At 35.6% G+C, this 14297-nt stretch overlaps 1 protein-coding gene across 3 annotated transcripts in view; it reads right to left on the bottom strand.

The window, feature by feature from the left end:
* The window catches only part of ANLN (anillin, actin binding protein), a 72304-nt gene that overhangs the window by 16355 nt on the left and 41652 nt on the right, over window positions 1-14297 (bottom strand). For 2 of the 3 annotated variants that reach the window (XM_057504657.1, XM_036897464.2), the window contains exons 15-22: window positions 10162-10291; window positions 9483-9531; window positions 9334-9390; window positions 8670-8708; window positions 8376-8397; window positions 7310-7422; window positions 6291-6344; window positions 3003-3089 (exon numbers count right to left, since the gene is read on the bottom strand). In XM_057504657.1, coding sequence (XP_057360640.1) covers window positions 3003-3089; window positions 6291-6344; window positions 7310-7422; window positions 8376-8397; window positions 8670-8708; window positions 9334-9390; window positions 9483-9531; window positions 10162-10291 — 551 coding nt within the window. The remainder of the gene's footprint in view (window positions 1-3002; window positions 3090-6290; window positions 6345-7309; window positions 7423-8375; window positions 8398-8669; window positions 8709-9333; window positions 9391-9482; window positions 9532-10161; window positions 10292-14297) is intronic. The other variant, XM_036897465.2, reaches the window with a different exon arrangement.

Raw genomic sequence — 14297 nt, 5'->3', positions numbered from 1 at the left:
AAGCAGAACTGGAACTTGCTTGCTAGTTATTCCAGAACACCCTTCTCTTGCTGCTCATCAGTCTAGGCAGAGCACTGTCATCAGACCAGCACCACGTGAGACTAACAGCAGATTTCTCTGGTTGGTAGTCTCCTTCCTTCCAGCTGCCCCTGGCCCACCGGGAAGGAAACTGAACCAAGCATCTTTAATTCCACTCACTCCCTCTATTTTTTATAATTAAAAGGCATTGTTTGGGCAGGGGACAGAGTTATTTGGGGAGTCCTGAGCAATTTTACCACAGTTGTGTATCAAAGTGACAGGAACGGGCTATAGGATCCAAGACAGAGTAAATCTGAAGAGACCTAACTCTAAACTAGTTAAGAGCCTAGCTCAAAAATTAAGTAAGTCAGACATTATCTGCAAACGAACTAGCTGCCATAACGGAGTCTATCAGGAGCTAAAAGTATTTACAATAAAATATGAAAGCAATCTACATTAAAAGAAAAGGTCAGCAGGTAAACACTGCCTTCAGAAGTCAGAAATTTATAAAAATGCTTTTCCAAGAATATCTAGTGCCACCTGCTGGACTTACATGTGAAAAAAACTAAAGTAGTCTGACAGTCATCTTGGCCAAGAGGGCTTTCTGTACAATCTAGCTCTTCTTTCTGTACCCTTTGACAGCAACTGCAAATTGATTTGTGATATCCTTTGTTCCATTCAAAACCTTGCTTCGCAAAGAAAACCAAAGCTATTGGATTTTTTTAACTTCTTGTACCACACCCACAATCTTCTATAGATTCCACACATATACTTCTCTTTGATGATGGAAAAGGTATAATTCTGGGTTAGATCAATCCCATGAACTGTGGCTTGGGTCTCATTTCTTCTCACCCTTATGACCTTGTTACAATCTTCTATAGATTCCACACATATACTTCTCTTTGATGATGGAAAAGGTATAATTCTGGGTTAGATCAATCCCATGAACTGTGGCTTGGGTCTCATTTCTTCTCACCCTTATGACCTTGTTCCATGTATTACTGCTTAACCCTAGTACAGGTTCCCCCTTGCCTTTATTTTCAATCTCTTTGGCCCTATTAAAAGCTACTTATGAATTTAAAGACATATCTCACTGATGTTAACAAAATGTCAGTAAAATCCTTCTTTTATCTTACATAGCTCTGCAAGTACCACACTCTCTTTACCCCTTTGTAGCCAAACTTCATTTCAAAGAGTTGCTCACACTCTCATTCTTCACCTCCCATGCCCTCTACAACCACTTGTAGTCTATCTTCTGCTCTCACCAAGACTACTAGAACAACTACCTTATAAAGGAGCCCCAAGTTTCTAACAGATCCTTATTTAACTTGACCACTCCCTCTTTCAGTCTCTCCACTGGCAACGACCACATTAAATTCTCCATTGCCCTCCCTGTGGTCTCCTTTGAAGCTTCTCTCCCTAGGTCTCTGGGTTTAAATATTAGTGTTCTTCCTGTTTCTGCTTACTCAACTTCTCCTGTATTTCATTTACTGCCTCCATGCTACAGAATTCCAAATCTTCATACCAACTAAAATAGTCTATTCTGAATTCCAAACTCAGATCTTTGAGATATGTCTCTAGGCATCTAAAATTCAAATTTAAAACTTAACCCATTAAAATGTCCCACCTTGGGTGGGGACTGACTGGCAAAGGGCATGAGGGAACTTTCTGGAATAATGTTCTGCATCTTAATAGAAATTTGGATTACACAGATGTATGCATGTGTCTAAACTCTGGGATATATACTTACGATTTAGGGGAATATGTTAACATCTGCAACATACTTTGAAATTCTTCCCCCCAAATATAATCTTTTCAGCAATGTCTAGAGGGATAGCTAGAGGATAGCTAGAGGACAGCTAGGTAGTAGATATATGATAAATCAAGGATAGTAAAAAATGTTAAAGGCAAAATTTAGGTGGTGGGCATATGGGTATCCGTTCATTGTAAAATTCTATCAACATTGCTCTATGTCTGCAATTTTCCAAAATAAAATATGGGGGAGGAAAATCACTTCCCACCCCAAACATGCACACTTGCTCCTCCTTCAAAGTTCGTTAACTCAGTAGCATCACTGCCACCCAACAGTTGCACAAGGCAGGGATCTGGGTAACATCCTTACTTCTGCTTTTCCATGCCCTGCAGCCAAATCACTAAAGCCTGCCCATCTGCCTTCTTTCTCTCTCCAGTTCAGCTGCCAGTCCCATCACCTCTCTCATGGAATAACTCAGTCTCCCCACTAGTTTTCCTCAGGGTGGCCACTCTCCAATCCACTTTCACATGTCAGTCAGAATGACTTTTCTAAATAACAAATTTGATATTATTCCACTGCTTAAAATCCTACAAAAGTATCCTACTTTACTTCAAGATAAAGTTCTAATTCTTTAAAAGGCCCTTTAACTTGACCTCATTTCCCCTAACCATACTTTCCTCCCCAGCCACTCTCCTCACTGTCCCTCCTCCACACAGTCACACTCTAAGCTCTAGCTACCCTGAAATACCTGCTACTCTAAATATGCCATCTTTTCCTTTGGTGGGTGATGAGAGGGAAAGGCCCTCCAGGCCACTGTACATGCTACTCCCTTTATAGGGAGCACTTCTCCCTCCTCTTTCTCCCTGGACAGTTTAAACTTACTTCTTCTAGTAGCTTTCTTTAAGCCTTTCTACCCATACTTAAGACCTGATGTCCCATCAATTCAAACCCATGCATCCTATGCTTCCTCCTATTACAATATTTCATCGTACTTGCCTATTTGCTTATATTTCTCCTTACTATAAACTAAAAGTTCTTGAAAGAGGGGGTAAGTTTTTGTGGTCTATTATATACTAACATCAGCCAGGTGACTGGTGTAGAGCGGTCATCCAACAAGTCTGTAATGAACCTATTTACCAGTTAATCATATAGGTGTTTGTTTCTATGGGAAACCAAGTCTATACTTCATGAAATAGGAAAAAGCAAATATAGATTAAGTGATGTTACTTACTAGAAAACCTCTTTCTTCAACACTTGAATTCACTTGACACTTTATTTTTAAATAAATATGACCTTCCAAAGGAGATAAAAAGGGCACCTGTGAAGAAAGGTAAATTATTTGCAAAGCACTTTCAAAGTGTGATTTCTTTTGATAGAACATGTATAAATCATGAATAAAGAATACTATGCCATGAAAACACAGTAATTTTCTAAAGCTGGAATGTAAAATAGGTGGCCAAAAAGTCACTGGTTCCTTAGCAACAAATGCTTTTGAAGAATAAATTCATTCAAGGAAAAGCTTGATAAAAACAGAAACCTAATCCCAAGTTAATGTGACAAAGAAAACAGATTTAAGAAGAGAATACATGTGCTTATTTATTCTACATCAACAGCATACACTCAATAGGAAATTGGATAAATCAACTGGTAAATTAATACATTCTTACTCAACAAAAACAAATAATGAATTATAGAAATAGAAAACTGGATCCTCAAATTTATATGGAAATATAAGGAGCCCCAAATAACCAACACAATCTTGAAAAAGAAGAACAAAGTCAGAGAAATCGTACCTCCAAATTTCACAACTTAAATCCAAGATACAGTAATCAAAACAATGTGGTACCAGCATAAGATATCTAGACCAAAGGAATAGAATTGAGAGTCCAGAAATAAACTCATACATCTATGGCCAATTGATTTTTAACAAGGATACTAAGATCATTCATTGAGGAAAGAGCAGTCTTTTCAACAAATGGTTCTGAAGAAACTTGGTATTCACATGCAAAACAGTAAAGTTGGATCCCTCCCTCACATCAGATACAAAAATTAACTTAAAGTGGATCAGTGACCTAAATATCAGAGCTAAAACTATAAATCTCTTAAAAGTAAAGATAGTGGTAAATCTTCATGATCATGGATTTGGCAATAGATATGATACCAAAAGCATGAGAACAAAAGAAAAATTAGATAAATTAAATTTCATCAAAATTTAAAACTTTTTAGTATGGAGGTTTCTCAAAAATTAAAACAAGAGCTATCATATAATCAAATAATTCCACTTCTGGGCATTTATCCAAAAGAACTGAAACAAGGTTCTCAAAGGAATATTTGCACACCCATGTTCACTGAAGCATTCTTCACAACAGCCAAGAGGTGGAAACAACCTAAATGTCCAACAACAGATGAATGGATAAAGAAAATAAAGTAGTCTCCTTTCTCCACACTAAGGAATATGAAAACTACTCTAGGCCACCCAGATAATGTTTTTCTCAAAGTGTGACTCAGACAGCTAATATTTTAGACTTTATAGACCATATAATCTCTGTCAGTTATTCAATTCTGCCATTGTAGCAAGAAAACAGCCATAAACAATAGAGAAAAAATGGGCATAGCTGTGTTTCAAATACTTTAGTTACAAAAACAGACTTTGGTTAAAAATAATATATCAATATGGGTTCATTAATTGTGACAAATGTACCATACTAAGATGTTAATAAAAATAAAACAAACAAAACAGGCCACAAGTCATATTTAGCCTATACACTATAAGTCAGCCTACTCTTGTGGTAGACTAAACCCACATTAATACTGTATTAAAGGTAAGTGAACTAAACACTCCAATGAAAAGACAAAAGATTGCCAGACTGAATAACAAAATATGACCATAAAATATGTTTATGAGATACAAATTTGACATATGTGAACATAGGCTGAAAATAAGGATGGAAAAATCACATAAAACATTAATCTTAAGAAAGCTGTTGTGACACTATTATTATCAGACAAAACAGACTTTAAGGTTAAAAGAGACTCACAGAGCTTCAAAATTTAAATTCCTGGATGTCAGATTTTACATCTATAATCTCAAATAAGGCAATCTGCTGTTAGTGATATCCTAAATTTGTAGAGCAAATAGCCTGGATTGACCCCAATAAAAATTCCAATCTGAAGGGGATCTTAGAGAAAACCCCTGTGACTGTTGTACTTTGGTTAAGGCACCAGTAAAATAAGCAAACACTCCCTTGTGCCAATGGTATCTGGTATATGAGAGACTTGTCTACTCTCCCCAAAATCAGTTTAAATAGGATTGTTATTTGAGCATAGAGTGTCTTTCATTTTCCCCACCAACTTAAAGAACGTTAAACTATTTTAAATATTCTCCAATATCAACCACAAGCTATTTGAACAAATATTTGCTTTCCCCACCACTCACAAAAGTTCATTTGGGACAAATTTTACATCTAAATTTTACTGTATTTGACTTAGAAGAAGACTTTAGAGTATTAAACACAACCAATTAAATTGAGAGATTTGATTTTGCACTCAATCATGTGGTTGGTTACTTAAGTTGTAATTTCAAGAGAATTATTAAGAATGGAAATATCAGAATTTATTTTTGGTGTGCAATATTTTTAATTAAAAAGGCAGCCATAACGACATTCAAAAGAGCTAACAGTCTATATTTAACATATATAATTGAAATATCTTCTATTTTAGAGGTTAACAAAATCTCTTACATATGTAGAAATTGGCCATGTTACAACACAGAGTAAGGAAAATAGTTCCCAGAACCCCAGTTCTTAAGTTTTTATTATTTGCAAATCTTGTTTCAAGAATTTAAAATAAAATTATAAAATACTATCCAGCATTTTGTAAATTAGCATTTCCTTTCACCCACAGAATGTTTACAATTGATCTTCACAAGGATGGTAAAAATTCTTTCAAAAATTTTTCTGAAATACATGATTATACTTGGTATAACTTTGGTGTTAAATGCATTTTAATTTCAAAATTACTAATCAAATCACATAGCAATATGCCTACTAGCCAATTGAGACCATAAATGTTTTCTACTTTTATTTAAAGCATTACCAATAACTCTTTCAGTATATAGGAGGTCTCTTTCAGTATTATAAGAGGTAAGCAATACTAAATAAATTTTAGTTGTAGACATATTTATTGATTTGGTATTTTAATACCCAGAAAATCAATGCTGAAGAATCTAGAGAATATTAAAGAATTATTACATGAAAAAAAGAATATAGGAGGAAAGCCCAAATATCAAACATGCATGAAAACAAATACAGAGCTGTCAAAGAGCTTTAAAGCATTATAAAGTAAAGAAAAAGATGCCCATCTATAAGAGAGTCTAAAGAGAAAAAAATGTACATAAGTCCTTAATTATTCAAAATAACCAAGAAGATATGAGAATGGTTAGTGAAACAAATACCTATGGGCCAAAAATTAAGGATTAATTTTTAAACTTATTAGTTTCAAGCAAAGAAAATATGGCAACCTTGTCCTGGAACATATAGCCCAGTAGCTCTCGCTCTTTTACATCATAATTTATCTAAAACAAACAAAATAAAAGACAAAAAGAAAAAAGACCCAAGATCACTCAATCTGTTACACTAGCTGAATTACTAAATAAAAAGTTACATAAATTTATTTAAATTGAAATGTTAAAATACATTTATGCATTAACAGTAATCAAAATTTGAAATACAGTCTCTTTGTCTATCAACTACAAGAAAATTTCATAGAATTCTAAAGTTAGATTGCTTTAATCTAACATAATAATCATTATTGGGAAAACAGGTTCCAGAGAAATGAAGTGACTTTGCTCAATGCTAGAAAAGTAAATTACCAGCAGGCAGGGCAAATACTAGAAACCAGACCTAATTTTTCTACCTCTTCATCTCTGTATTCTGACTAGAGAAATCTCTTATAATATTTAAAAGTACTTTTGTCCTTTGCAGCAGGAGTCAACTCAAGGACTAAGGTTTGCCACTAGTTCACAGTCTTTAAAATGTTAACTATTAAAGGTTACATCACATTATGGTGAAGAAGTAAGCAATAGTGCTATAATGCAGATCTGAATTTTGAAGTTTTTAATTTGGGGAGGAAATCCCTTAGATTCATGAGTACTTTTCTATGAAATTAACCTATCTTTTCCCATCTTGTCAAAACTAATCTATAAAATACTACTCATTTCAAAATATCAGTTTACATGGGCAAGTCAGTACATTTAAAACTATAAGCTTAACATCTACATGCAAGAAGTAATTCTTCTTTAGCCAGAAGTGGTATTTAGAATAAGTCAGCATACACTTCTTTGAAGATTTAACTATAAAGAGACAAGGGAGAAATACTTCCAAAATCAAAAAATATAACCTGTAGGTACACCCATGCCTGGTTAAATTGTACAATTCTAAGAACATACATTTCCAGCCAAAGATTTCACATACTTGAAAATACTGGGCATTCCACTGACCTAATTTTCTAAAATTAAATAAATAAATAAATTTGGATTACCTTGTCCAGAGCAAATTTAGTATTTCCTACTGAAGATAATGACAGCAGGTAAGATCCAACAAGGGCAAAGTTGCTGGTACGCACAGCATTTAAACCGCCTGGACTGGCCATAACTGTAAAAAGGAAACGAAGTGTAGTTCACAGTGAGTTTTCTAAGTATAAATAACAATTCTTCACTTCACCCTAACAAAATGAATTTAAATAGTCACAGAGAAAACTGCTTCACTTTCCTCTACCTCTAACTATAGAGTATGGAATAAAACATCAACTTACTCGCCAATGAAAGAAAACTGCTAGGTATTTTACACTTAACTGAGGTAGTATAAGCATTCCTTAATGTTTTGGACAGATGTGTTTTTAAAGACACAGAACCTAAAAATGTGTACATAGAAAAGCAATTTTTCTATAAGATATATGTAAAGACTCCATTGCTATAGTCTAATATGACATAATTAGCAGTAGAGACTATAACTGCACAGTTCTCAGTAACTTTTGTGCCAAGAAGAAAAGCCCAAAGCCCAAAGAAGTGAGTGAAACCAACTGCATCCTAATCCCCTTTGGAAAATTTAGGCCTAAAGCCATTCTAGGGAATCCTTTCCTGGCTTACTAGCACCCAGTTCTCAGTCAACTAGAAAGATGCTTTCCTGATACAATGCCAGTCATGATCAGTCAAGGTAAAAAAGTAAATCCCACAGTGTGGAGAGCTCAAGACAAATCTATACCACAAGAAGGGTGGAGTGAAGAGGAAGGCTACCTGCTGCAGCTCTCAAGTGACTGTGTATCACATGTGTCCTGACTGCTAGCACCTGAATAACAGGAAGACTGATGGCCTATGGTGGTGTCTGACAAAGGTGCAACCAGACAGCATACTATTCTGGTCAGTAATCTTACATGTTACTAAAAAACATATAGAAAATATTATTCAAAGGAGACTAAAGCAAACAATCATAAATCAAAATGGCATGTATTTTATATATTTTATATATACACACACACACAAGTATGGGTGCAATTGTTTTGTTCTTTTCCTTATTCTAGTGTTTCAAATAGTTCAAGATCCACTCACCTGAAGAATGAAGGTTGCTTTTCTTAAAAAAAAAAAAAGGTGTAAAGAAGAAACAGAAGTTATTTCCTTTATTTAAAACAAAGATTTAAATATTAAATACAAAACTCTTTAACATTGCAAAGACTATATTTCAGAAAACATTATAATTTTCCTACACAACTATCAGATTCCCCCCTCATTAGTGTATTTTAAAGATTTCTACAATACTAAGGGTTTAGAAATAGTTGACTAATTTACAATCATGTGTAAGATGAAGATTTCTCAAGGAGATTGTTTTTTAAAAAGTCTACTTACTGTAGTTATAGATGTGAGAAGTCGCTTTGGAGTAATAGCCTAGAAGAAAAGATAAGTGTATTATCTACTAAACATTATGATTCAGAGCTTAAAACTAACCAACCCTAATATACTCCCACATAGTAAATAATTCCTAAATGTGAATACATTATACTTGAGTCCTCTATTAAGGCCTTCCCCATACTGTCATTCTTTTTTTTCTTAGAGCTAAAATAAAATTATTTAAAATGATGACTTAGAAAAAAAGCACAAAAGTGCAAAAGACTGGGAAGTTTGGGAAACAAGCTAGATGTTCTCTATTCCCTCTGCCTGCCGAGGGACCACATCATTCTTAAGTACTGGTTTAGAGGACTCAGTCAGGCAAGTGCACACAGGAAGGGCTTGAAAAAAATTTACAGGGGTTATAAAGGTTAGTTGTCAGGTAAACGTAGAGAAAACAGAATTATCTAGCTTGAATGTATCTGGTTCTTATACTTCAGATCATGATCACTCACTGTAAGTCTACTTTCAGTATTCATACCTATTAAATGCACTAACTAGAAATCTACTAATAAAAATGACCCAAAAACTTCATAATCATTAAATATTTTTCATAAATTAAAACTGACATGATTATCTACTGTTACTGATTATAGTATTTTTACTAGGTTTCGTTCATTCTCACCTTGGACTTGTATGCCTTTTTCTTTTTATCAGGGCCTGAAAGATCTTTCTTTTGTACCTACATAAAACCCAAACCATCATTAGTTTAAAAATCTAACATCTTTAAGAAAAATACATTATTAGTTATTTTAGAAAGCTTTAAGAGCTTACCAAACTGTAAACTTCAATATTTATTTCAAAGTCATTGGACACATCTTGCCTGGAAAGATAAGACAGTAAGTAAAACTGTAAGAAAAACATCAACATAAGCCATTAAAAATGATGCCAGAAATTTTGTTACTCTGAGAGTAAAGGAATTCACTGTATTTTTAATGATAGACAACAATTACAAACCATTAAAGAATATAAAAATTGGTGAGAATGGTCTACTTTTTTCTATAATGCAAGTCAAATATTTTCTTCAGCATTTTACAACTCAAGATCTTCAATAAGTAATTTTTTTTCTAACTGGATTTTGACTAGTTTCAAAATAAATCTGATGCTACATAGAAATGTCTTTTCTTTGAGTTTGAATATTAAGCACATTATAAGATTAAAGCACACAAAATTATGCTCCAGATTTATATACATATACATACATACATTTATATATAAACACTCAAAATAATAAATACCTATATTATATAGGTCACATGGAACAAATGTGTTACTCAATGGAAAGAAAGATCAGAAATATAAAAGATTTAAACCAACAAATTATTATTTGTCCATATAAAAAGAATGAACACACTATATTTCAAAGATTATAAATGCCACCTGTATGCTTCAACTATATTAACTCTATTAAAAGAAAAATGTATTTGAACCATCAGAAGCCTAATTTACTTACAGAGTAAATGTAGTAGTGAATGTCAGAGCATCGCCATTAAGAGAATCTGAAGTACTTGCTAATGGTGTGGCTACCATATTTTCAGCTCCTCCTGCCTTTAGTATAATTAAGAAAGAGTAATTTGCTGCATCTGCAAGAAATAATCACGTTATATAATATGCACAAACAAAATCACATTTAGCCATCAACATTCTGGAAGACCAAGGAATAAAGAAATGCTGCAACTAAACTACATAAAATTTATTTAAAAATTAATAAAACCAACTTTCCATAGAAAGCTAAATAAGACAGAAACAGTCATAATTCTGAAATACGCATCATCCTCTCTTTCTAGTAAGTGAATTGAAATAAATTCACTCTAAATGCCTTAATTTTTGCTGATTTCAACTTTTGCATATCGACCTCTAATTCTTTAGTGAAGAAACTACACCTCAAAAGGGTAAAGTATGATTTGTTATCGAAACTGAGATTAAAATACTACATTTCGATGAAAGTTACCCAGAGACAGATTCTAAAAAAAAATTAACTGTTTGATTGTCATTAAATAACCACACACCGTAAGGTACATACTAAATAATCATTTCTATCTTCACTCCACCCCACCCTAGACAAGAGCAAGAATTAGAACCTAAATGACCTCAGTTCTACAATGCTTAGCCTTTTAAAGATCTCCACTCTTTATTCTCCCTGTACCTCAAATTCACTTCTCATCTATGTCTAGCCCTCTTTTCCCTCAAAGAAAATGTTCTGCACAATTAAAAATTTGAAAGAACCTTAAAAAAACTTACCCAATATTTAACAAAACTTTTATTTTATTAAGCTTGATTCAACTGCCCTGCCCTGTTTTCAGATCCAGTTATCCTATTCTCCCTTACCCTCTTTATTACATATGATTTTTAGTAGAATACATGTTTAGAAAAGTTCACTTATTCAATCTAGAGTGACAAAGGGAATAAAATTTCAATAGAAGTACCTACTGTGGTGGTCTTCACTACCTCAACCAGTTATTCAAGATTTATATAACAAATTTCTATCATGGGATGAATTTTAAATAGAATGGAGTAAGTAAAATAAGTTCTTTCAAATGTGACAAAACTTCCTACAATAAACTCGATTAATGAAAGTGGAATGATCTGCTCTGTCAGATAACTCATCTTAGGAAATATCTTAAGTTAAAAATTATGTTTAACAAGCTTTACTTTCAGTTACAGCCATGTATGTTATTGTGTGGATAAGTAACCTCATATATGAAATTTTCCTTCGGTTATTTTTATAGAAATATCTTCAAAAAGGAACTAGAGGAAAGGGGCAGAAGATGGCGGCGTGAGTAGAGCAGCGGAAATCTCCTCCCAAAACAACATATATCTATGAAAATATAACAAAGACAACCCTTCCTAGAATAAAGACCAGAGGACACAGGACAATATCCAGACCACATCCGCACCTGAGAGAACCCAGCGCCTCGGGAAGGGGGTAAGATACAAGCCCCGGCCCCGCGGTAGCCGAGCGCCCCTCCCCCCAGCTCCCGGAAGGAGAAGAGCAGGCAGAGCGGGAGGGAGACGGAGCCCAGGACTGCTGAACACCCAGCCCCAGCCATCCGGGCCAGAGTGCACGGCCCTTGATACTAGGAAAACAGGGCAGCAAGAACAGTGAGCAGGCACTGGAGGCTGGGCGACAGAGGACATAAGTAAAGCGCGCGACCATTTTTTTTTGCTTTTTTGCTGTTTTGTTTTGGCGAGCGCTTTTTGGAAGTCTTAAAGGGATAGGGACCCTAATACTAGGGAAACAGGGCAGAAAGACCGGTGAGCAGAGGCCTGAGGCTGGCACCGCAGAATAAAGAAAAACGAATGACCACCTTTTTTTTTTTTTTTTTTTAATTAAAAACTTTTTTTTTTTTTAAATTAAAAAAATTTTTTTTTCTTTTTTTTTTGGTGGGCGTTGTTTTGTTTTGGCTGGTGCTTTTTGGAAGTCTTAAAGGGGCAGGGTGGGTCACTTAATCCAGATGTAGGGAACCCGGGGATCTCTGGGCACCCTAACCCCTTGGCTGCAGGGAGCAGGGAGGCCCCTTACGGAGATAAATAGCCTCCCAGCCGCTCCTGCTCCAACGCGACTCCACCATTTTGGAGTAGCAGCCCGAGCCAGGCCACGCCCACAGCAACAGCGGAGATTAACTCCATAGCAGCGGGGCAGGAAGCACAAACCCTGTCTGTGCGCAGCTGCGCAGCACAAGCCACTAGAGGTCGCTGTTCTCCCAGGAGAGGAGGGCCACAAACCAACAAGAAAGGAAGTCCTTCCAGCCGTCACTCGTCCCAGTTCTGCAGACTATTCCTATCACCATGAAAAGGCAAAGCTACAGGCAGACAAAGATCACAGAGACAACACCAGAGAAGGAGACAGACCTAACCAGTCTCCCTGAAAAAGAATTCAAAATAAGAATCATAAACATGCTGACAGAGATGCAGAGAAATACGCAAGAGAAATGGGATGAAGTCCGGAAGGAGATCACAGATGCCAGAAAGGAGATCGCAGAAATGAAACAAACTCTGGAAGGGTTTATAAGCAGAATGGATAGAATGCAAGAGGCCATTGATGGAATTGAAATCAGAGAACAGGAACGCATAGAAGCTGACATAGAGAGAGACAAAAGGATCTCCAGGAATGAAACAATATTAAGAGAACTGTGTGACCAATCCAAAAGGAACAATATCCGTATTATAGGGGTCCCAGAAGTAGAAGAGAGAGGAAAAGAGATGGAAAGTATCTTAGAAGAAATAATTGCTGAAAACTTCCCCACACTGGGGGACGAAGTAATCGAACAGACCACGGAAATACACAGAACCCCCAACAGAAAGGATCCAAGAAGGGCAACACCAAGACACATAATAATTAAAATGGCAAAGATCAAGGACAAGGAAAGAGTGTTAAAGGCAGCTAGAGAGAAAAAGGTCACCTATAAATGGAAAGCCATCAGGCTAACGTCAGATTTCTCAACAGAAACCCTACAGGCCAGAAGAGAATGGCATGATATATTTAATACAATGAAACAGAAGGGCCTTGAACCAAGGATACTGTATCCAGCACGACTATCATTCAAATATGACGGTGGGATTAAACAATTCCCAGACAAACAAAAGCTGAGGGAATTTGCTTACCACAAACCACCTCTACAAAACATCTTACAGGGACTGCTCTAGATGGGAGCACTCCTAGAAAGAGCACAGCACAAAACACCCAACATATGAAGAATCGAGGAGGAGGAACAAGAAAGGAGAGAAGAAAAGAATCTCCAGATAGTGTATATAACAGCTCAATAAGCGAGCTAAGTTAGGCAGTAAGATACTCAAGAGGCTAACCTTGAACCATTGGTAACCACGAAGTTAAAGCCTGCAATGGCAATAAGTACATATCTTTCAATAGTCACCCTAAATGTTAATGGGTTGAAGGCACCAATCAAAAGACACAGAGTAACAGAATGGATAAAAAAGCAAGACCCATCTATATGCTGCTTACAAGAAACTCACCTCAAACCCAAAGACATGTACAGACTAAAAGTCAAGGGATGGGAAAACATATTTCAAGCAAACAACAGTGAGAAGAAAGCAGGGGTTGCAGTACTAATATCAGACAAAATAGACTTCAAAACAAAGAAAGTAACAAGAGATAAAGAAGGACACTACATAATGATAAAGGGCTCAGTCAAACAAGAGGATATAACCATTCTAAATATATATGCACCCAACACAGGAGCACCATCATATGTGAAACAAATACTAACAGAACTAAAAGGGGATATAGACTGCGATGCATTCATTCTAGGAGACTTCAACACACCACTCACCCCAAAGGATAGATCCACTGGGCAGAAAATAAGTAAGGACACGGAAGCACTGAACAACACAGTAGAGCAGATGGACCTAATAGACATCTATAGAACACTACATCCAAAAGCAACAGGATATACATTCTTCTCAAGTGCACATGGAACATTCTCCAGAATAGACCACATACTAGGCCACAAAAAGAGCCTCAGAAAATTCCAAAAGATTGAAATCCTACCAACCAACTTTTCAGACCACAAAGGCATAAAACTAGAAATAAACTGTACAAAGAAAGCAAAGAGGCTCACAAACACATGG

This window comes from Manis pentadactyla, chromosome 7 (assembly GCF_030020395.1).
Source record: "Manis pentadactyla isolate mManPen7 chromosome 7, mManPen7.hap1, whole genome shotgun sequence".
NCBI lineage: Eukaryota > Metazoa > Chordata > Mammalia > Pholidota > Manidae > Manis > Manis pentadactyla.
Note: the sequence above shows the minus strand (reverse complement) of the source record. Positions and strands in the feature narration are given on the sequence as shown.